General features: G+C 42.4%; 1 protein-coding gene across 3 annotated transcripts in view; it reads left to right on the top strand.

The window, feature by feature from the left end:
- LOC106607468 (retinoic acid receptor alpha-A) overlaps positions 1 to 25,261 on the top strand; it is a 183,029-nt gene that overhangs the window by 104,326 nt on the left and 53,442 nt on the right. The window contains exon 1 of one of the 3 annotated variants that reach the window (XM_014204451.3): positions 20,049 to 21,163. The exons of the other annotated variants lie outside the window; for them this stretch is intronic. Coding sequence (XP_014059926.1) covers positions 20,986 to 21,163 — 178 coding nt within the window. The 5' untranslated portion in view covers positions 20,049 to 20,985. Of the gene's footprint in view, positions 1 to 20,048; positions 21,164 to 25,261 lie in introns of those variants that run through there. 3 annotated transcript variants of the gene reach the window in all.

Below are 25,261 nucleotides of genomic sequence, written 5' to 3'. Positions count from 1 at the left end.
GGCCTGGTTAAACATTAGCAGGCTAGTGAATGTGTCAGGGTCCACCGCCACAGAGGCAGGACTAGTGAGGTATGGGATAGATGGTTTCCTCCCGTCTCTGGCCCTCTGTTTGTAATATAGGCCTACTAACACCGCTTCATCTTTAATCAACCTCTCTACCCTCTGTCATTACTCCTTCTGTTCTGATCTCTCCCTCAGTCTTTGAAACACTTTGCCAACCTGAAAAGCCCCTAAAGTAAAATGAAATACACTAAGAAAAGTATTCACAGTATTTCACAATTATTCACCTCTTGCTGCTGTTACTGTTGCCTGAGCTGCTCATGTAATTCTGCCTTCTACTTTGCATTGAGGTAATTCACTATTAGGAGAGTTTCGTCTCAACCCAACAAACTGGCGATAGTACAGTTTGTCCATTTTGAGACGCCGTTGCCTCAGAATAGTCAGAATTAATATAAATTAACTCACGAAATCTGTCATTCATTTTGACATTTTTGCAGAGGAAATCTCAGATCAAACAATTGTATATCTAACTAAGTTGTTTGGTGCAGTATTTCTCATCCAGGCTGTATGACTACCGGCCCATGATTGGGAGTCCCATAGGGCGGCGCACAATTGGCCCAGCGTCGTCCGAGTTTGGCCGGGGTAGGCCGTCATTGTAAATAAGAATTTGTTCTTAACTGACTTGCCTAGTTAAATAAAAAAATGTAAAAAGACTTCGGCTGCCGACTTCTGCTTGTTTTTGTGCCCGGACAGCCGGGGGAAAAAAACGTACCGAAGTCCAAAAACGTCACAGCGTCGTCATAATATAAACACAAACTCTTCCCAACGGTTTTGGCTGGGAAGCTTGTGGACGCCTTAAATCCACAGACTGTTGGGAGCTCGGTGAGAATCAATGAGATGATACCTTATGTATCTGAATGCAAATCGCTAGCTACTGAGCTCAGCTCCTATTGATATGCACGGCTCTGAGGGATTAACCAGTGCTGCTGCTCACTTTCTCTCTTCTCTCACTGGCCCTGGCTGGGTTGTGTATTGTCCCTGAGATGGGCCCCGAGGCTCTGGGCCAGGGCCCCCCCCCGCTGATGCTGTTGTTGACAGAGATCAGGGGCTTTATGGGAAGTTGTTGTCCTTTTGATAAAGGATGACCTCTCAATCCCCTGGCCAGCGCCCTATATTGACCCGTACTCAAAACCACCATTCCTATACCTATATGAGAAACATAGAAATATATTTACACTATGGAACATGCTGTAGTGTGTATCTGCGTAAAGAGGACGTCCTCTATAAATCTTGACACGCCAGGATTGTGGGTTCGATTCCCAGGACCACCCACATTCAAAATGTAGGCACGGGTGACTGTAAATAGTTTTGGATAAAAGCGTCATCTTATTCTGTTCCATTTTGTGACAGGGTAACGAAAAAGCCTCTAGCAATGAAAAGCCTCTGGCTTTTCAGCTTCATCTAATAGACTTAGAGCTCATAGTCCTACAGCACACATGTGTAACTAATGTATATCTTATACCAGAATCTGCACTGCTTTGCTAGTCACCAGAGAGCTGCAACAATTTCCTGGGTCAGTCTGGTACAGGGTATATGTGGAGTTGAGGTCTGTGTTTTTGTGGATGTGCCCCCCCCCCCTAGTGTGATGTCCATAATGAGTGATTTAACGGTCTCTTCCTGCTCGGGCCCCCATTACAAAGCCTTCCCACAGGGCCTTTCTCTCCTCTCCGGGCCTGCTGGCCCAGCTCTAGGGGAGGAGGGTGAGGTGAGGTGGGGAGGGGGGGGGGGCACTGTACTACTGACAGGGGTGAGGTGGGGGTCAGGCTAACAGGTCTGTTTGTGGATTTTTTTGGGAAATCCCTCCTGGTTGCTCACGTGATCTTTTTTCTTTTCTAGCGCTGTCTTTCCCTTGTCTCTCCTCCCTTGCCTCCCTCCCTCCCTCCCTCATCTTCTCTGTGTCTAGCGGGAGATGATGGGGTGGGTCGTTTTCATTTCCATCCACAGTTGTGGATTAGTCCAGCGGGGCCCTGGAGGTAGAGGAAGGGACGGGGAGAGAGAAAAGAGGGGAAAGGGAGTTAACCCCGTATACTCCTCCACCCCCCTCCACTCTAATCCCCCTCCCCAGCCCATATCAATATCTCCCTTCATGGGGTTGGGGTGGAGTTGTGTTGGGAGGGGGGGTTCCTCTGCCCCCTGCCCTAGCGTTGGTCCCAGCAGCATTTGTCATGTTCAGGACCTGGAAGGCTGCAGCTCTATGGGGCTTTTGTTCCTCGACCTGCTGGCTAAGCAGGGGATTTCACATGTCCCATTACCATTTGAACTGGCTCGGCACATTTCCACATTTCTAAATCGCTTGCCGGGGCTATTACCAGTGAAAATGCACACCGTCCATAACACCCGACGCAGGAGGTGGTCGTTTATAAAGTTTTGCTCTGTATATATGTGTGTGTGGGCAATTCTACAGTAACAGGATTAGGCTTTTGACTCAGATGTTTCACTTTAAAATGTATTTTATTTATTTTACTTTTTTATTTAACTAGGCAAGTCAGTTAAGAACAAATTCTTATTTACAATGACAGCCTAGGAACAGTGGGTTAACTGCCTTGTTCAGGGGCAGAATGACAGATTGTTACCTTGTCAGCTCGTGGATTCGATCTAGCAACCTTTTGGTTACTGGCCCAACGCTCTAACCACTAGGCTACCCTGCCGCCCCATGTATGCCAAATAAAAACCATTGATTTCAAAATGTAATAAACCATACAACTCTATGCACAAGGACTGCTTTGAACAATTTACACAGAAAACACATTTATTGGAAGAACTGTGCAAATGCAAAGTTTGGTAACAGAATTACAGTAAAATATGGATTTTTTTCTCTCCCAAAATTGGCTCCGAATTAAGATTCAAAGATGTCGGCAGAAACAAATGGGGTGTCAGCTATGACATGACACCTTGAGTTAAAAAAAAATGTATTTAGGTTATTTTACTACAGTAGCTGAAGTGGATTTACATCTGGTAAAGGATTTACGGTAACGGAATTACATCACGGGAGCCTGATCTGTACTATACAGAAATGCGTAATTATACACAATTAATATCATTCTCTTCATGTTGATGTATCCTGAATAGGTACCCAAAGGTAGAAATATGCAGTATCCTTCTTTTGGATATTTGGGTATTATTCTACACACTGGCTATTATTGTAATAAGCTCCGTCCCCAAACAAGACCACATTTGGTTGGTCCGGACAGGACCATATCTGAACCAGTCATAGACATCTATGTTTCACAAGTTTGGACAGCACAGTAAAGTACAGTGCAGCACAGCACACTCGAGTTCAGTACAGTAGAGTGCAGTAGATATGTACTGTGCAGAAGAGTACAATAAGGTACTGTCTCTTACTGTACTGTACTGTGCTGTCCAAACTTGTGAAACATAGATGTCTATGTTGGTTCAGATTTAGTCTGACCAGGGTGGACTGACCAAATTTCAAACTACTTTTCAACGTCCGTGGCTGCCCGGTGTCGGTCGGTGCTCAGTGGGTGAGGAAGCGTGTTACAGTAAATAGAAAGAGGGTAGGTGTCATGGTTGGTGTCAGTAAAATCCAGGAGAGGTGACATTAACTGGATAGAGTTTAATTTAGTTTATTAATTTGACCATTTTAAAAAACAAGCACACGTAAAACTTGAAAAAGCCATACATGCATATTAATAAAATCATGGAGGATAAAACACAATAAAGTCTGGGACTTATTTCCATTGTGGTCCTCATGAGACGAGATGGCTAGACAAGATGGAACACGGTATGGCAGTGAAATAATAAAACAAAAACAGAGAAGAAGAACATCTATCTCATCATTCCAGTTACATCATAGGGTTTATTCATATGGGCACAGAGGACATCAAACATGTTTTTACTTTATTTTTTAAAGCTGTCCAGAGAGGACGTTGTTTTTATAGGCAGAGGCAACTCATTCCATTCTGATCGCTCCATTATACAATAAAGTATCTTTCCCAGCATTACTCCTGAACCTGTATAAGCTCACATCAGCAACACCTGATCTGGTGCTGTGATTGTGTGCATCCCTAACACGAGGAAAGTAATCACTTAGATATCTGGGTGCAGGACCATAAATACTCCTGTAAACCAAACCTAGTCTAATCTGGGACAGCCTAGCCTCAACAGGCAGCCAGTTTAGTTCCTGAAAGGAGCGAGAAGGGAGTGAGAGAGGTTATCAATATCCTCTCTTCTCATGAGGAAGGGAAATTAGAACATATCTTACAAGGCACAAGGCAATGTTTCTTCAAATTTCAGAAGGTAAACAATTTCTCCAAAACGAAAGGTATACGTGTTGATATTAGTTGGCAGGGGACTTTACGTTATTGTGTTTTTTATGTATTTTTGATACGTTTCAATACTTTTTCTGGTAGATGTTGTCGAAGATCCCTTTGACATCTGTTTCATAAGAAATCAAAGCCTTTGCTTTGCTTATTTGTAATTTTTAGAATGGAAAAGGGCTTAAAAATGTATTGTCTTACTTTCTCAAAAATATAGACTCATATCTGTGTGTATTGTGCCGTTACAGCACATTACTCCGACAGACACACAAGTACACTTGCACACACACACACTTATACACATACTCCTACACACCTGCTGGCATGTAGCAAGACTCATTGTAATCTGTCAGTACAAAGACTATTTGCAGACACACATAAACAAACACAATCCTACACGCATGCTCATATGTACAAAGGGTCATTGTGTGTGTAGCCTAATCCGGCAGCAAAAGCCCCCCCCCACACACACACACACACACACATACACACACACACACACACACACACACACACACACACACACAGGGGTGTGATCAGGCTTTAAAGGCGTCAGGACGGAGGATACATCTGGTGTTTGGGGTCAGTACTGTAGGTCATCAGGGTGTTATAAAGCCCTGGCCTTGGAGCACGTGGTACACATCCACTTACACACACTGCACTCTATGCCCTCTCCCTCCCTCCATCCATCCCTCCATCTCTCTCTATCAATCTCTCTCCATCCATCCCTCCCTCCCTCCCCATCTCCCTCCACTTCTCTCTCCCACAATCGCTCTCCTGCAATCTCCCTCCTTTCATCCGTCCTTCCCTCTAGCCCTCCCTCTATCCTTCCACAGCACTCTCTGGGCTCCATCAATCAATCAATCAATCAATCAAATGTATTTATAAAGCCCTTTTTACATCAGCTGATATCACAAAGTGCTATTCAGAAACCCAGCCTAAAACCGCAAGCAATGCAGATGTAAAAGCACAGTGGGTAGGAAAAACTCCCTAGTAAGGCAGGAACCTAGGAAAAAACCTAGAGAAGAACCAGGGTCTGAGGGGTGGCCAATCCTCTTCTGGCTGTGCCGGATGGAGATTATAAGAGTACATGGCCATTTAAGGCAAGATGTTCTCCACAACTCACATCAAACCAGAAACCAAATGCATATTTTATAATACTGTCACTACACTATTTTACACCCTCTATACCCTCTCCCTCATCTCTCCCTTCCCTCCCTTTTTACCACACTCTCTCTGGGCTCCACAACAAGTATCAAATCGGAACCAAGATAATATTTTGTTGAGATCTGTTTGAATTGCACACAGCGACGTGTATAGAAGAATATCCAGCTCCAAACTATCCTTGAAAAATGAATCACTGAGAAACTGGAAACTCAGAGCTATTTTTATAGAGCTCTATCATCCAAAGACACACAAAAGTCCACATATAACACTCAGAAATGGGGAAAACCATTTGAATGAATTCCATAACTTTTTTGACAGCATCCCTTTTCAATTTAACAAAATGTTCATGATTGCCCATGGAAGAAGTGGTCAGAAAGTGACTTTTTGGACCTGAGTGCCAAAACATTCAGGAGATGGTGCTCAAATTTGACCCATTTTGCATACCCCAGTATACCATGAGACATGTTTTCACCACTGGAAAATAATATATATTAGGAACATTTAAATTTTTAAACCTTTGACATCAATTAACAAAAAAAAACGTGTCAACTCACTGATGATTTGCATAGCTTAGACCCTATTTCATATCATCTGAGATATTTGTGTTGTGCCCGCCATAGGTTGAGACACAGCATGCTCTTGAATACAGGGAAAAATAATCATAGAATAATAATTCATAGAATGGACCTCTCCCTTCAGACCACTGCAGTTTAAATACACCATTTACATTTTTATTGGATTTAAACTTCTAATTACTACCACAAAGATGACCGCAGGTCTACCCAACTATCAAATGTCAACTTAAAGGTCATGTCTATTCTATGATCTATATTTCTATGATTAAAATAGGTTTCACATGTAGGATTGACAGTATAATTTAAAACAACACATTGCCATTCAAGTCAATATTTTAGTTTTATTGTTAGTCTAATTTGTTTTTGTATTGTTTATATATTGTTGTATTTTAAATTTGTATGACTGTCCTTGTCTATCAGTATATCAGTGTTTTTGTTACTTTTGTAGACTCCAGGAAGAATAGCTGCTGCTTCTGCAAAAGCTAATGGGGATCCAAATAAACAAATAAACATTCTCTGATGTATGGACCTCCAACCATCTTTGTGGTACCATTTGAAAGTTGGAATTTCAATGTTATTCCCATTTTAGTAAATTTATCAGCCAAAACATGACACCCACCCTGTATTCAAAACACATATTTTGTGTCTCAACCGATGGCGGACACCACACAAAACCTTAGAGGATGTAAAATAGGATCTAAGCTACAACATACAGTTAAAGTCAGAAGTTTACATACACTTAGGTTGGAGTCATTAAAACTCGTTTTTCAACCACTCCACAAATGTCTTGTTAACAAACTATAGTTTTGGCAAGTCAGTTAGGACATCTACTTTGTGCATGACACAAGTCATTTTTCCAACAATTGTTTACAGACAGATTATTTCACTTATAATTCACTGTATCACAATTCCAGTGGGTCAGAAGTTTACATACACTAATTTGACTGTGCCTAAACAGCTTGGAAAATTCCAGAAAATGATGTTCTGATAGGCTAATTCAAATCAAATCAAATCAAATTTATTTATATAGCCCTTCGTACATCAGCTGATATCTCAAAGTGCTGTACAGAAACCCAGCCTAAAACCCCAAACAGCAAGCAATGCATGTGAAAGAAGCACAGTGGCTAGGAAAAACTCCCTAGGAAAAACTCCCTAGAAAGGCCAAAACCTAGGAAGAAACCTAGAGAGGAACCAGGCTATGAGGGGTGGCCAGTCCTCTTCTGGCTGTGCTGGGTGGATATTATAACAGAACATGGTCAAGATGTTAAAATGTTCATAAATGACCAGCATGGTCAAATAATAATAATCATAGTAGTTGTCGAGGGTGCAACAAGCACGTCCGGTGAACAGGTCAGGGTTCCATAGCCGCAGGCAGAACAGTTGAAACTGAAGCAGCAGCACGGCCAGGTGGACTGGGGATAGCAAGGAGTCATCATGCCAGGTAGTCCTGAGGCATGGTCCTAGGGCTCAGGTCCTCTGAGACAAAGAAAGAGAGAATTAGAGAGAGCATATTTAAATTCACACAGGACACCGGATAAGACAAGAGAAATACTCCAGATGTAACAGACTGACCTTAGCCCCCTGACACATAAACTACTGCAGCATAAATACTGGAGGCTGAGACATGAGGGATCAGAAGACACTGTGGCCCCATCCGATGATACCCCCGGACAGGGCCAAACAGGCAGGATATAACCCCACCCACTTTGCCAAAGCACAGCCCCCACACCACTAGAGGGATGTCTCCAACCACCAACCTACCGTCCTAAGACAAGGCCGAGTATAGCCCACAAAGATCTCCGCCATGGCACAACCCGGGGGGGGGGGGGCAAATTGACATCATTTGAGTCATTTGGAGGTGTACCTGTGGATGTGTTTCAAGGCCTACGTTCAAACTCAGGGCCTCTTTGCTTAACATCATGGGAAAATCTAAAGAAATCAGCCAAGACCTCAGAAAAAAAATTGTAGACCTCCACAAATCTGGTTCATCCTTGGGAGCAATTTCTAAACGCCTGAAGGTACCACGTTCATCTGTACAAACAATAGTACGCAAGTATAAACACCATTGGACCACGCAGCCGTCATACCGCTCAGGAAGGAGACACGTTCTGTCTCCTAGAGATGAACGTACTTTGTTGGGAAAGGTGCAAATCAATCCCAGAACAACAGCAAAGGACCTTGTGAAGATTCTGGAGGAAACAGGTACTAAAGTATCTATATCCACAGTAAAACAAGTCCTATATCGACATAACCTGAAAGGCCACTCAGCAAGGAAGAAGCCACTGCTCCAAAACCGCCATAAAAAAGCTAGACTACAGTTTGCAACTGCACATGGGGACAAAGATCATACTTTTTGTAGAAATGTCCTTTGGTCAAATGAAATAAAAATAGAACTGTTTGGCCATAATGACCATCGTTATGTTTGGTGGAAAAAAGGGGAGGCTTGCAAGCCGAAGAACACCATCCCAACCGTGAAGCATGGGGGTGGCAGCATCATGTTGTGGGGTGCTTTGCTGCAGGAGGGACTGGTGCACTTCACAATATAGATGGCATCATGAGGTAGGGAAATTATGTGGCTATATTGAAGCAACATCTCAGGTCATCAGTCAGAAAGTTAAAGCTTGGTCGCAAATGGGTCTTCCAAATGGACATGACCCCAAGCATACTTCCAAAGTTGTGGCAAAATGGCTTAAAGACAACAAAGTCAAGGTATTGGAGTGGCCATCACAAAGCCCTGACCTCAATCCCATAGAAAATTTGTGGGCAGAACTGAAAAAGCGTGTGCGAGCAAGGAGGCCTACAAACCTGACTTAGTTACACCAGCTCTGTCAGGAGGAATGGGCCAAAATTCACCCAACTTATTTTGGGAAGCTTGTGGAAGGCTACCAGAACATTTGACCCAAGTTAAACAATGTAAAGGCAATGCTACCAAATGCTAATTGAGTGTATGTAAATGTCTGACCCACTGGGAATGTGATGAAAGAAATAAAAGCTGAAATAAATAATTCTCTCTACTATTATTCTGATATTTCACATTCTTAAAATAAAGTGGTGATCCTAACTGACCTAAGACAGGGAATTTGTACTAGGATTAAAAATCAGGAATGATGAAAAACTGAGATTAAAAGTATTTGGCTAAGGTGTATGTAGACTTCTGACTTCAACTGTACAGTATGTGAATAAGAAATGTTTTCTTTTTTTCATATATGCCGTTAAAAAATAATTTAACAATTGTTTGACAGCCCTGTTTGTAAGCTTTTAAACAATATCAATCTCAACCGTTTCTCTTTCTCAATGATGGATCATGGTCTGGTGTGGTATGTAAAATGGGTCAACTTTGAGCACCTTTATCTCTTGAATGTTTTGGTATTCAGGCCCAAAACGTCACTTTTTGAGCGCTTCTGCAATGGACAAATACGTATGGAAGGTTTCGTTCAAATCAAGTGGTTCTATCAAAAAGTGATTGAATTCTAATGTTTTCACCCAAATACAACTTTGAGAAGAAAGAAAAATAAGAAAAAACATTTTAACAACTTGGGCCACTTGACACAAACCAAGCATCTTGTCATTCAGAGATTTTTCTCTTTGAGGGTCAGTCATTTGCTCTCAGAAACAGTGGGCCATGACCTTGGCTTCCATCTGGGTGGGAAAGGCATGTTTTGATGTGGAGGCCAGGATAAAAATAATAAAAAATGAGCCTCTATTGAGCTAGAAAACCAAGCTATTTCCCTTCCAAAGAGAGCCTATTTGTAAAGCATTTCTCTCTCGCTCTTTCTCCTTGTAAGAATGACTTTTCAAGCAATTTACAATTGCTGAGGTTCAATTTTTTAACGGGTCATTTTAACAACCAGTTAATTATTTCTGTACATCTGGCTCTTTTTCTCCATTTCATAAGAGATGGCCAGGGTTATTCTAGCTAGGTTTCTTCTAAGTGCTATAGGAACAAGGTCATTTGATTTCTCGTATCACGGAAATAACCTGTACTTCAGCTGATATTTTCATCCCCTTTACTTTCACACAACACACTGACCCCAGTGCCCCCCAGTAAAAAGAGTCGAGCATGAAAGCGTGTGTAAAAACAAAGGTAAACAAACACGTACAGACGTTAAGATTACAAGACAGCTCTGGCCTCTTCCACACGTCCTCTGGCCCATTACGGAGATAACGAGACAGGCTTTCACAGGCTCAAACCTCCCAACGTAGTGTGTGCATGTACATGTGTGTGCTACCCTTCCCAGAACCATGCCTGCAGTTTATACTCAGAATACCCACATAGCCGCTGCCTGGCTCCTCCAGATGTGCAGAGGCTAACAGTAGCTAATCCACGCCATATGCTAACAGCTAACTCAAGCCATCACCATTACCCTTGGCCTAGCTCCAGAGTTCTCAGACGGAGATGTCATGTAACCACTTTCTCACAGGTAAAAGCTCTTGTTTTCAGTCGGAGTTGTTTGGACAAGGGGTTTTGGGGGATTTGCTCGTAAAAAAAAATGATTTCATGCAATGCAACCGCCATATGGTCACGGATTTAGAAATGTACACACGCACCCGATCCGTACATGAAAATATACTGAAGCTGTCTTTCCCATACAGTTATGTAGCTTATAACATGTCACACACACCCCTTTTTCTTTCACCCTTGCCCTCAGCCACATGTACACAGACCGAGCGATGAGCAGGGTGATAAGGGAGGTGTGAGGCAAGCGATTGAGCAACATGTCAAACCCACTCTGCTGTCAGATAGGGGAGGCTCTTTCTGCATCTCAAATGGCTCCCTATTCCCTATATAGTGCACTAATTTTGACCAGTGGCCTATCCCTAAATACAGAATAACATGCCATTTGGGACTAGGGCTGTGCGGTATACTGTATTTTACGATATACCGGTATTGATGCACGGACCGGTTTGTGTTTTTACGTTACATTCTATAACGGTATTTGAATGTTTGGTTTGTTAAATGTTGTACGCTGTGTGTAACATCCATTTTGTTAGTGTACTTCGCTACTTGCCGGACGGTAGCAGAGTGATCACTCACTCACTCACTCACTCACTCACTCACTCACTCACTCACTCACTCACTCACTCACTCACTCACTCACTCACACAGACCAAGCCCTGTCACTCAAGGAGCATGTTTGTGGTTCCTCAAACCAAGACACACTTGCGTTCAGTCTGCATGTTCAGTGCGGCACATGCAACAGTGTTGATGACAACAATGCTGTTTACACTTTGCTTCTTCATATAAATCCACTAGCGTTCTACAATTACACTGAGTTTGTGTTTCTTACACCTGCAAACGACAAGTTGGGCCTGAATCGTGTTAGCCGCAAATGCTAATCGCTAGTTAGCTAGCCTATAAATGTACTGTCAGAGCAAGCGGAACTAACTACACAGCCTGATAATACCAGTGATGGTGTAGACCTTAATCGGTATGTTGTTTGCACAACAGTATCTTCTAAATCAAAGAGAAATACGTGAAGCATGAATATGTTAGCTACATGAAGTTGCTACGAGAAAACATTAAATGTAGCCAAAGATTATAGGGTCCTCTAGGAAACACTTGTCAACAACACTCTGTTTCCTAACCTGTCACAATAACTCCTGGCATTTTCACTCTTGTCATGTCAAATAACACTGTATTCAAAGAGCCCGCTATTATATTCTAGCTATAGAATTAGAATTGCCATAATGCCAACAGTTCACCCAAGTGTTTTGCTCTAACTCGCAAGTCGAATCCCAATTTCAACATTTGGTTTAAAATAAGGCCTAGATTGTTTGCCGATATCTTGCAGCCCTATGTGGCAGTGTGGAAATTACCCCAAATGAGTGCAGGAAATTGATGAAAATGCTGAAAATGATATTTGGTTGAATTGAACAGTATAAAACAATCAGAATGGAGAAGACCCATTGAAATCACTTAGAATGTATATGTTGCCACTGTAGGGTCATGTGCTACTCATGAAGCGCATTTTGAACTTTTATTATTAAAAAAACATAAAATACTGTCATACCGTAATTGTTGTTTGAAATACCGTCATATGATGTTTTGGCCTTATCGCTCAGCCCTATTTGGGACACAGGCCAACTCTTCAAAGTTGAACTCTTTAATGGGTTCATTACACCATCGAGAGGAGTGTGTGGTGTAATGAACCCATAGCAGATCTGCAATGCATGCTGGGAGAAAAGAGGGCAATGTGTCCGACATCTTACATACCCATGTACATAACCATGATAAACGGCTAACCCTTTACTGCTGTTTGCAGGGACAGGGAGAGAAACACACAGGCACACAGGGACACGGTCCGTTCTTCTCTCAGCTAGTTGATGTTCTGAAGTGTATCATATTAATGGAAGTGACAGAAATGTCACAAGTCGACTCCTCCGACTGTCTTGTGTGAAAAACACGATACTGGGCAGCTTCTTCCTGTGGCTATCAATCTATGTCATTAGTGGTTAGGCTACGCTGCTAATGAGCTAATGTCCCTGTTCTTTTGTGTGTGTGTGTGTGTGCGTGTGTGCGTGTGTGCGTGTGTGCGTGCGTGCGTGCGTGCGTGCGTGCGTGCGTGTGCATGTTGTGCTGCAGCAGAGAGCTAGATAGCCCATCATCCATTTGTGGAGGAGGAGGTAATTACTGTAACGGAGTTGACACAACACTAATGACTCCTTCCATTTTGTTTTCTGTCACCTCGAACCAACTGATCTCATAAAGGAAATAACGTAACATAATGACGGTGGGTGTGAGATTCACAATGAGACTTAGTTGGTAGAAACACCATGAGGCCAATGTCTCTGGTAATCCTCAGTTAAAAAAAAGGGGGGGGGGGGGGGCTGCTATGTCTATGTTGAAGTGGGAAGGGGGGGGGGGGTCAGGGATGAAGGTGGAAATACATAGTTTAGTGCTTTGAAGTTACAGTCAGGTTTTCCCACGCATTTCCTCCCATCACATCATAAACCTCTTCAATCCCCCCATCCCATCTCCCTCCCTACATCTCAACTCCCCCATTCCTCCCTGCACCACTTGGCCTCCAAAGACTAATGCTAATTGCTCTTATCAAGGACACCATGTAATCTACTCTCATTATCTCAAGTTCATCGGCCCGCAATTCATTTGAGGGTTGTAAAGTAGCTTAGAAGTAAATATCTTCAATATCTACTCAATTTGTTATCAGAACACTACAATTATCTCTTTGTATGCAGATGAAAAGGTGTATTGCCCTAAACATGCCACATCAATGTACAACTGCATTTCACTTGTACAAAATAGCCAATTCTTTCCCACTTCTCCTTAAAGCCATAGTGGTGAAACTACCATGTCCGTTTGCGATATTAAAAAGACGTTACTTCAAACAATGAACACTTTCCCCCCCCCCCCTCGGACATCATTGCACACACGATAGCACAGCAGAGTATGTACTACGATTTAATTTTTACCACGATGTGGGGATGCTCATTTCCTCAAAACGAAGACAATATCAAATGTGCCTGGGGCGGCCAGCGGTGCTGTTTCACCGGATCTCATTTTTAACCAAAGCCAATTTGAGGGTTGACCTATAAGGTGGTTGAAAATGTGTAAGTGTTCCTAATTGGCATCATCAGGTCCAATATGTTGGGATATGTATCACTGTTTCCCCGACCATGCCCAGGAAGAGCCCGGGCCGGTCGGCCGCTCTCAAAGTGGGCATCGGTTCAGAAGTTTTAGCTCCTAAGAGCAAGAAGAATTACCGCCTTGCAAAAAGCCCTCTTCCTTCACAGCCTTCCTTCACAGGTTCCAGAAAGTGATTAGTGGTGTTTTAATGTTTAAAAGTGTCAGTGCGTTTCTCAAAGTCAGATCCAGCCAGGACGTATTCGGCAAGATGAGAAATTAACAAGAATAATGGCTTCAGTTCCATGCCTTTCTCTGTAGAACTCCACGAGTCATTGGGGTGTCCAGGGCTTGTATTCAAAAAGTAGGAGTGCTAATCTAGAATCAGTTCCCCCTTTCCGTGTAATCTTATTCATTAGGATCAGTTTGGCCTTTTAGATCTTATCTGAGCACTCCTACTAGGAGACTATTTGTGAATACAGGCCCTGGCTTCGTCATCTAGTTTTTGAAGTGCTGTTTCTTGCCAATTGACACACACTCCATGAAGGGTTATCTGTAAGAGTAAAGAGTGTTGGCCCATATGTTGAAATAGGCCGCCTGTTCAGTGACACTAAGGTTTACTGACCCGATTTGACATTTTAGGTTGATAACAAGACATTTTAGAACTCTTGTGCACCTTATCCGTTGGAAAGCAATGTTTTTATGCTTATAATGCGAAACCTGTGAGACTGACTCGGAGCCAACAGTCGAAGGGCGCGTTCTCAAAGCAAGCGCAGGCCAGCTGGCAATGTCATGCCCTGACCATAGAGAGCCCTCGGGGTTCTCGATGGTGTTTTAGGTCAGGGCGTGACTGGGGGGGTTTCTAGGTATTGTGTTTCTATGTTGGTGTGTGTGTATGGTTCCCAATTGGAGGCAGCTGATAATCGTTACCTCTAATTGGGGATCATACTTAGTGTGTCCTTTTTCCCACCTGCGATGTGGGATATTGTTTTGTGTGAGTGCCTATGTGTGCTATGTGTTTCACGATTGTTATTTATATATATATCACTAGACTATATATACACACACCATATACACACACAACTACATTGACATTTCCGCAGAAAAACCACGCACGCACACACTCCAACATACACTTTCACACTCATCCTTTGCTGCGGCTACTCTGTCCTTTATTTTACTCTAATTATTATCTATCCTGATGTCTAGTCACTTTACCCTGCCTTCATGTACATATCTACCTCAAATACCTTACTATTATCTATCCTGATGCCTAGTCACTTTACCCTGCCTTCATGTACATATCTACCTCAAATAACTTGTACGTCTGCACATTGATTTGGTACTGGTACTCCCATATATAGCTCCACAGTGATCTGGTACTGGTACTCCCTGTATATAGCTCCACATTGATCTGGTACTGGTACTCCCTGTATATAGCTCCACATTGATTTGGTACTGGTACTCCCATATATAGCTCCACAGTGATCTGGTACTGGTACTCCCTGTATATAGCTCCACAGTGATCTGGTACTGGTACTCCCTGTATATAGCTCCACATTGATCTGGTACTGGTACTCCCTGTATATAGCTCCACATTGATCTGGTACTGGTACTCCCTGTATATAGCTCCACATTGATCTGGTACTGGTACTCCCTGTATATAGCTCCACATTGATCTGGTACTGGTACTCCCTGTATATAGCTCCACATTGATTTGGGACTAGTACTCCCTGTATATAGCTCCACATTGATCTGGTACTGGTACTCCCTGTATATAGCTCCACATTGATTTGGTATTCCCTGTATATAGCTCCACATTGATCTGGTACTGGTACTCCCTGTATATAGCTCCACATTGATTTGGGACTAGTACTCCCTGTATATAGCTCCACATTGATTTGGTACTGGTACTCCCTGTATATAGCTCCACATTGATTTGGGACTAGTACTCCCTGTATATAGCTCCACATTGATTTGGGACTAGTACTCCCTGTATATAGCTCCACATTGATTTGGGACTAGTACTCCCTGTATATAGCTCCACATTGATTTGGTACTGGTACTCCCTGTATATAGCTCCACATTGATTTGGGACTAGTACTCCCTGTATATAGCTCCACATTGATTTGGTACTGGTACTCCCTGTATATAGCTCCACATTGATTTGGGACTAGTACTCCCTGTATATAGCTCCACATTGATTTGGGACTAGTACTCCCTGTATATAGCTCCACATTGATTTGGTACTGGTACTCCCTGTATATAGCTCCACATTGATTTGGGACTAGTACTCCCTGTATATAGCTCCACATTGATTTGGTACTGGTACTCCCTGTATATAGCTCCACATTGATTTGGGACTAGTACTCCCTGTATATAGCTCCACATTGATTTGGGACTAGTACTCCCTGTATATAGCTCCACATTGATCTGGTACTGGTACTCCCTGTATATAGTTCCACATTGATCTGGTACTGGTACTCCCTGTATATAGGTCCACAGTGATCTGGTACTGGTACTCCCTGTATATAGCTCCACATTGATTTGGTACTGGTACTCCCTGTATATAGCTCCACATTGATTTGGTACTGGTACTCCCTGTATATAGTTCCACATTGATCTGGTACTGGTACTCCCTGTATATAGGTCCACAGTGATTTGGTACTGGTACTCCCATATATAGCTCCATCCTTGTGTATTTTATTTTATTCCTCTTGTGTTACTAGTTTTATTTTTAAACATTGCATCATTGGGAAGGGCTCATAAAGCAAGCATTTCACGGTAAAGTCTACACCGGTTATATTCAGCGCAGGTGACACAACATTTGATTTGAATCAGTCAAAGGTCAGACAGATTGTGTGCACATGTGATTGTTAGGGTCGAGGTGAAGGCCTACAATGTATGAGAGCGCTGAGCAGTGCCTCAGAAACAAAGGCAATATTTGGCTGTTCCACTTTCCTGAATTGCTTGTTGTGCAAAACGTGTTTCGATATTTAATCATCAACTGACCTCGAAGAAAATTATGTTGTGAAACGGTAATAAGCAAACTGGGCTAAAGGCAATGATGTAAGCGTAAATAATAGCAAATTGCTTTGTGTCGTACATTTACAATGAAGTCAATTTTCATTACGCAACTTGCCAGGCACTGCTCGCTCGCTTACATACCCATCAGGAAATTGTAATATCCTATGAAAGGGCCCGTATCTGTCGCTAGTACCCCTGCCGCCACTCTCAATGGATTTAATGCCTCCTATCAATTAACAAATGTGTATTTATTTGATGTGTGGTCTTTTATCCTGAGCAGCTAATATTTTAAACAGATGAAAATCAATACCCAAGCGCTTTCGCACCAAGGAAAAAAATGGGATCAGCCGAGGCATTAAAGAAGAGGCTGATACGTTGTTCTACTTATGGATGGGGCCATCTTTCACTCACTGACAGCAACCTTGGTTTAGCTCGTTGACTGATGCACAGTGACGCCACGACTTGACTATTCATTGCCTTATGTGCACACTGCTCTACCCGCTAGGAAGTGTGTGTGCAACCTGCCCAGGGAAGTGAAACCAAGGAAGGTGGGGAAAGGGGGGGGGGGGGGGGGGGTCCTACTGGATTACAGGAGAACTTTGGGGTGATTCCAGTTACAAGGTGCAGAGGAGTGAAGTGAGAAGTTGAGTGTGTGGTGGGTCAGCACAAGGTGAGGCTTTTGCCTGGTTTGTTGGGTTCACAGAGAGTTCAGCTGCACTGTGAAAGGTGTGTGTAATTGGTGGGCAGTCAATGGGCGTATTTACGGTACAGGGACAGGGATGGATGGAAAGGTTGAACAATATTGACAAGTGTCTTGTTTTGTCTCAGAATAACAGCCGCCACACTTGTTTTCAGTAAATACATTGTTCTGCATTCAGGCTTAACAATACTGATTTGTCACTCATATTTTAAACTGTTCAAACCTTTTTTTTGTTTTTGAATAGAATACAACTTTATTAAAGCTGCAATATGATTTTTTTTGGGGCGACCTGACCAAATTATAGCTCTGTAATTCTCATTGAAAGCAAGTCTAAGAAGCGGTAAATCTGTTCTCTGTGTGCTATTTCTATGCTTAGAGTTCTTAAGTTTTGTTTTTGCGTCTCGGGGCCCCCGAGTGGCGCAGCGGTCTAAGGCACTGCATCTCAGTGTTTGAGGCGTCACTACAGACACCCTGGTTCGATTCCAGGCTGTATCACAACCGACTGTAATTGGGAGGCCCATAGGGCGGCACACAATTGGCCCAGCGTTGTCCGGGTTTGGCCGGTGTAGGCCGTCATTTAAAATAAGATTTTGTTCTTAACTGACTTGCCTAGTTGAATTTAAAATAAAAAAATTAACCCCGGTTTTGTACACCAGCTTCAAACAGCTGAAAATATACAGAATAAAAATAGAAATGCAACATGCAACAATTTCAAAGTTTTTACTTAGTTACAGTTCATATAAGGAAATCAATCAATTAAAATAAATAAATTAGGCCCTAATCTATGGATCTCACATGACTGGGAATACAGATATTCATCTTTTGGCCACAGATACCTTAAAAAAAATAGAAGGGGCGTAAATCAGGAAACCAGTCGCTATCTGGTGTGACCACCAATATTCTTTTTAAAATATTTTTTAAATATATTTTTTCAAATAAATGTAACCTTTATTTATCTTGCCTCATACAGCGCGACACATCTCCTTCACATAGAGTTTATCAGGCTGTTGATTGTGGCCTGTGGAATATTGACCCTCTCCTCTTCAATGGCTGTGCGAAGTTGCTGGATATTGGCGGCAAGTGGAACACGCTGTCGTACATGTCAATCCAGAGCATCCCAAACATGCTCAATGGGTGACATGTCTGGTGAGCATGCAGGCCATGGAAGAACTGGGACATTTTTAGCTTCCATGAATTGTGTACAGATCCTGACATGGGGCCGTGCATTATCATGCCGAAACATGGGTGGTGCAGCGGAGGAATGGCATGACAATGGGCCTCAGGATCTTGTCACTGTATCTCTGTGCATTCAAATTACCATCGATAAAATGCAATTGTGTTTGTTGTCCATAGCTTATGCCTACCCATACCATAACCACAACTCCACCGTTGGGGCATTCTGTTCACAACGTTGACATCAGCAAACAGCTCGCACACACGACGCCATATACGTGGCCAACTACATCAAATACCCCCCTATATTATATGTATGTACTCTTATTCCATTCCTTTACTTAGATTGATGTGCTTTAGGTAGTTGTTGTGGAATTGTTAGATTACATGTTAGATATTGCTGCACTGTCGGAACTAGAAGCACAAGCATTTCGCTACACTCGCAATAACATCTGCTAACCATGTGTATGTGACCAATAACATTTTATTTTATTTGGTCTGCGGTTGTGAGGCCAGTTGGACGTACTGCCACATTCTCTAAAACGATGTTGGAGGCGGCTTATGGTAGAGAAATTAACATCAAATTATCTGGCAACAGCTCTGGTGGACATTCCTGCAGCCAGCATGCCAATTGCACACTCCATGGAAACTTCTGTGGCATTGTGTTGTGTGACAAAACTGCACATTTTAGAGTGGTCTTTTATTGTCCCCAGCACAAGGTGCACCTGTGTAATGAGCATGCTGTTTAATCAGCTTCTTGATATGCCACACCTGTCAGGTGGATGGATTATCTTGGCAAAGGAGAAATGATCTCGAACAGTGATGTAAACTAATTTGTGCCCAAAATATGAGAGAAACACGTTTTTTGAGTGTATGGAACATTTCTGGGATATTTTATTTCAACTCATGAAACATGGCACTAACACTTTACATGTTGCGTTTATATTTTTGTTCAGTGTACAATAGTTTTGGTTATGGAAAACATATTTCAAAGCGGTTTAGATGGTACAATGATTCTCTACACTGTACTTGCATGTTTTGTCACATAAACAAACATTAGGCGAACTATTTGAATTTTAGCAACCAGGAAATGGCGGCGCGATTTCTGCATATTGCACTTTTAAAGAGCCATTGGCCGAATTCAGTCATTAAAAAAATGACCATCCCAGTTTCTGTCAAGTCCCACTACAGTCATAGATCAATTAGGGCTGTACTGTTAGTATCATGTAAATATCATGTTCCACTTCAAATCTCATGCAGAATAGATACTCATCATCTGGTGAACACCTTAAACAACATCAAATATCCCCCTCTATGATTTACAAACTGAGAATGCTACATTTGGCCATAGCCAGGGGAAGGATAACCTGAGTCGGTTTACGAGCTTCTTCTCTTCTGCTATCCTTTTCCCCTAAACGGGATGCTTCCGGTTTGAGACACCCAGCTGAGGGTTTCAGGACGGAGAAGTGAGGCTGGGGTAGGTGGAGCTAATACGCAGCTGCTGATACTCGTCAAAAAAAATGTTGCAGGGCAGGATTTGGAAACTGAATGAACTGTGAGCAGAGGTCTCTTCACAAGACATGGACGCCGGCCGTCAAGTATCCTTATGTAACGCGGGGAATCACGAAAAACAACAGGATGCTCAACAGATTCGCGAGATTTTTCGGCGAATCGTAAGCCTGCTGTATTTGAGATGAACTAGTATAGCGCTCTCCGTCGTCTATCGAAGAGATCGGATATTACTCCTGGAACATATTATCCGTTCTGGTGTTGTCATAATAGGAGCGATCTGGAATTAAAATACCTATTTCCACTTGATTCAGTTGTTGAGGCGACGTACAGTACTGTATCTGTAAATATGAGATTGGGTGGACACGTCACTGACGCTGGGAGCATGCTGGACAATAAGTTCTCATAGGCGACTTTTCTATAGGACTTGTATTCTACACATGCTTGCATTGGAAGGAAAAGGCAGATCGACGGGCGGGATAGCGTGGTCCACTTTAATCCCTGTGTCGCCCGAGTTGGTCAACAGTTTTGGAAACACCGTTTCAAAAACAGTGAATCGTGGACTCAATATTCCCAAAACGAGCCGAGCAAATAAAACGGAATAATTTGTTCGATTTTTTTTATCTAGTTATTTTTCCTAATCACAACCGTTTGTGCCCACTGAATTAAACCACCATATAGGTCGGTTGCGTCACTTCATCGGACAGGTTGGAGAACAAGAAGTTGTTAAACTGTTGTGTAATATTGTTCCGACTCTGTTGAGGAGGAAACCCTCTGGTGCGTTCTTTCCCCGCGACATGTGATGACATCCTTCGTTGCGCTCGGTGTTTTTGAAACGCTCTCTTGTCTTTTTTATTCGAACGGGAGGAGATCAAAGGACATTTGCTTTCTATTTCGGGCTGCAGTTAGTTTTGCATGATGTACGACAGTGAGGATGTGGTGGGACTCACCCCTAGTCCGAACCGGTTTTTAACTATGGATTACTACCACCAGAACCGAGGATGTCTAATCCCTGAAAAGAGCTTCGTACCTGCGGCACACCGTCCCTTCAGTTCGTCCATCAGAAATCAACACTGGAATGGATCAAACCACTGTATGTTGCTTTCCACTTTACTTGTTCTCGACTAACCAGTAATTGATTGTCGAAAGAAACATGCATGTACCAAGGCGCATACATATCCGTAGATATTGATTGTTGGGCGATATGAGCAAAGCATTACCCCAAGTTGTTATAATGTTTCGCTTTTCCGTAGGCTTCATGTTCTGTCTCTGAAGTTATTGCATGTAGGCCAAACTTTTGTCGACAGTAAAATTAATTTAATTATCTGAACTAAAAACATACAGAATCTATTTGCAACATCGCAGTAACATTGTGGCAATCCATTCTCACCGCCGTATTACATTGCTTGCAAAAACTTAAACCATGCCATGCTTGAGGCGCCTTGTGACTCATTACTATGTGGCCATGTCTGTGTTGCTATACTAGTGTTTATATATACAACGATATAAAAAGCCTGGGCCTACTTTCTCACATGGGAGAAAAATGTAGATCTAACTGTATCACGTACATTTTTAATGATCTTTAATGATCAGTATGACCAAATAGATACACAATCCTTGCGGTTCTTTGCTTGCAATTTTTTTTACAGCCTTCAGTGGAGTCTAATGTCCAAAGACCACATGTAGGATAGTAAGGTAATGTATTGGTAACTTGCTGACTCATTCGTCATTTTTTTTATTTTTTTATCGTAGCCTACAAGTCAGTGTCTGTGACTTATGAGGATAAACTAGGTTTATATTTAGAACATGTTTGCTCCAAATTCACAAGAAGTGTGATGATGGAAAAATTTTGACCAGATTCACACTTCAATGCTTAGAGGTCACCTATCACAAATTGGTGTCACACATCATTTTGTTTTGTTAGAAATGGTTGATAATGTTTTACCCCTGATACACTACTTTTCCATCCTAACATTCAATTAGATTGTCATTCAAAACAACATTAGGCTATCAATGGATAGATCATTTTGTACCGGTCTCCTCCAGCATCTTCACAAGGTCCTTTGCTGTTGTTCTGGGATTGATTTGCACTTTTCGCACCAAAGTACGTTCATCTCTAGGAGACAGAACGTGTCTACTTCCTGAGCGGTATGACAGCTGAGTGGTCCCATGGTGTTTATACTTGCGTACTATTGTTTGTACAGATGAACGTGGTTTGGAAATAGCTTTCAAGGATGAACCAGACTTGTGAAGGTCTACAATTTTCTTTCTGAGGTCTTTTGATTTCCCCATGATATCAAGCAAAGAAGCACTGAGTTTGAAGGTAGGCCTTGAAATACATCCACAGGTATACATCCACAGCCTTCCCTGTGGCTCAGTTGGTAGAGCATGGTGTTTGCAACGCCAGCATGGTGTGTGCAACGCCAGGGTTGTGGGTTCGATTCCCACGGGGGGCCAGTACAACAACAAAAAAAATGCATGAAATGTATGCATTCACTACTGTAAGTCGCTCTGGATAAGAGTGTCTGCTAAATGACAAAAAAAAAGGTACAGCTCCAATTGACTGAAATTATGTCAATTAGCCTATCAGAAGCTTTTAAAGCCATGACATCATTTTCTGGAATTTTCCAAGCTGTTTAGGCACAGTCAACTTAGTGTATGTAAACTTCTGACCCACTGGAGTTGTGATACAGTGCATTATAAGTGAAATAATCTGTATGTAAACAATTGTTGGAAAAACGACTTGTCATGCACAAAGTAGATGTCCTAACTGACTTGCCAAAGCTATAGTTTGTTAACAAGAAATTTGTGGGGTGGTTGAAAAAACGAGTTTTAATGACTCCAACCTAAGTGTTTGTAAACTTCCGACTTCAATCTGAAAAAAGCTTAGCCAAGTTTTGAACATCTTTAATTTAAACTCAGAGATATTTTGTAGCTTGCTCATCCCTACACTTTTAGCTATATGTTGATAGTTGCTTGCTGTGGTCATGGGGAGTGAAAGTCGACCAGAGTCCTTTCTCAGTTTCAGCTGAGTCAGTCAGACAGTCAGAGCCGCTCTTTGAAGGTCTCCCATAGCAATGTCCCCATGAGAGAACAACACTGCTGGGATCCCAACAGGGTGTTGCGTTGAGTCACAAACCAGGGTCCTGTTCAGTAGAGACAAAACGTTTTGGAACTGAATGGAACAGGGAAGTTCTTGCTTACCTGAACTTGTCCAACAAGTACAGCGGGGCAAAAAAGTATTGTCAGCCACCAATTGTGCAAGTTCTCCCACTTAAAAAGATGAGAGAGGCCTGTAATTTTCATCATAGGTGCACTTCAACTATGACAGACAAAATGAGAAAAAAAATTCCAGAAAATCACATTGTAGGATTTTTTATGAATTTATTTGCAAATTATGGTGGAAAATAAGTATTTGGTCAATAACAAAAGTTGATCTCAATACTTTGTTATATACCCTTTGTTGGCAATGACACAGGTCAAACGTTTTCTGTAAGTCTTCACAAGGTTTTCACACACTGTTGCTGGTATTTTGGCCCATTCCTCCATGCAGATCTCCTCTAGAGCAGTGATGTTTTGGGGCTGTCGCTGGGCAACACGGACTTTCAACTCCCTCCAAAGATTTTCTATGGGGTTGAGATCTGGAGACTGGCTAGGCCACTCCAGGACCTTGAAATGCTTCTTACGAAGCCACTCCTTCGTTCCCGGGTGGTGTGTTTGGGATCATTGTCATGCTGAAAGACCCAGCCACGTTTCATCTTCAATGTCCTTGCTGATGGAAGGAGGTTTTCACTCAAAATCTCACGATACATGGCCCCATTCATTATTTCCTTTACACGGATCAGTCGTCCTGGTCCCTTTGCAGAAAAACAGCCCCAAAGCATGATGTTTCCACCCCCATGCTTCACAGCAGGTATGGTGTTCTTTGGATGCAACTCAGCATTCTTTGTCCTCCAAACACGACGAGTTGAGTTTTTACCAAAAAGTTATATTTTGGTTTCATCTGACCATATGACATTCTCCCAATCCTCTTCTGGATCATCCAGATGCTCTCTAGCAAACTTCAGACGGGCCTGGACATGTGCTGGCTTAAGCAGGGGGACACGTCTGGCACTGCAGGATTTGAGTCCCTGGCGGCGTAGTGTGTTACTGATGGTAGGCTTTGTTACTTTGGTCCCAGCTCTCTGCAGGTCATTCACTAGGTCCCCCCGTGTGCTTCTGGGATTTTTGCTCACCGTTCTTGTGATCATTTTGACCCCACGGGGTGAGATCTTGCGTGGAGCCCCAGATCGAGGGAGATTATCAGTGGTCTTGTATGTCTTCCATTTCCTAATAATTGCTCCCACAGTTGATTTCTTCAAACCAAGCTGCTTACCTATTGCAGATTCAGTCTTCCCAGCCTGGTGCAGGTCTACAATTTTGTTTCTGGTGTCCTTTGACAGCTCTTTGGTCTTGGCCATAGTGGAGTTTGGAGTGTGACTGTTTGAGGTTGTGGACAGGTGTCTTTTATACTGATAACAAGTTCAAACAGGTGCCATTAATACAGGTAATGAGTGGAGGACAGAGGAACCTCTTAAAGAAGAAGTTACAGGTCTGTGAGAGCCAGAAATCTTGCTTGTTTGTAGGTGACCAAATACTTATTTTCCACCATAATTTGCAAATAAATTCATTAAAAATCCTACAATGTGATTTTCTGGATTCTTTTCCCTAATTTTGTCTGTCATAGTTGACGTGTACCTATGATGAAAATTACAGGCCTCACTCATCTTTTTAAGTAGAGAACTTGCACAATTGGTGGCTGACTAAATACTTTTTTGCCCCACTGTAGATGACTGATTTTCGTTGCAAAACGTTGGGCGATAAGGCCTAAAAGATAAGCCTTCCACAACATAACCACTGATCTGGCTTTCAAGTCTCTTTATGAAAATGCCCCTTTTGTTTAAAAAATGTAACCAGAACCACTAACAATAACTTCTTGAAGCAGGCATTATAGAAAATGAACACAGGTCTCATAAACAATCTCTCAAGCACAAGCCCACATGCTAGTGAGTAGCCAGCTAATATTTGTGTTTATGCTTATTGCACATTTTATAAAACACAGACTAGACAGCTAGTATAAGTCTTCGGCTAAAATGCTGCTAGCGGTATTTGGTGCCGGGTGCGACAAACTGAGCATACATTTTCCAGAATC

The sequence above is a fragment of the Salmo salar genome, chromosome 06 (assembly GCF_965601325.2).
Source record: "Salmo salar chromosome 06, fSalSal1, whole genome shotgun sequence".
Lineage (NCBI taxonomy): Eukaryota > Metazoa > Chordata > Actinopteri > Salmoniformes > Salmonidae > Salmo > Salmo salar.
Note: the sequence above shows the minus strand (reverse complement) of the source record. Positions and strands in the feature narration are given on the sequence as shown.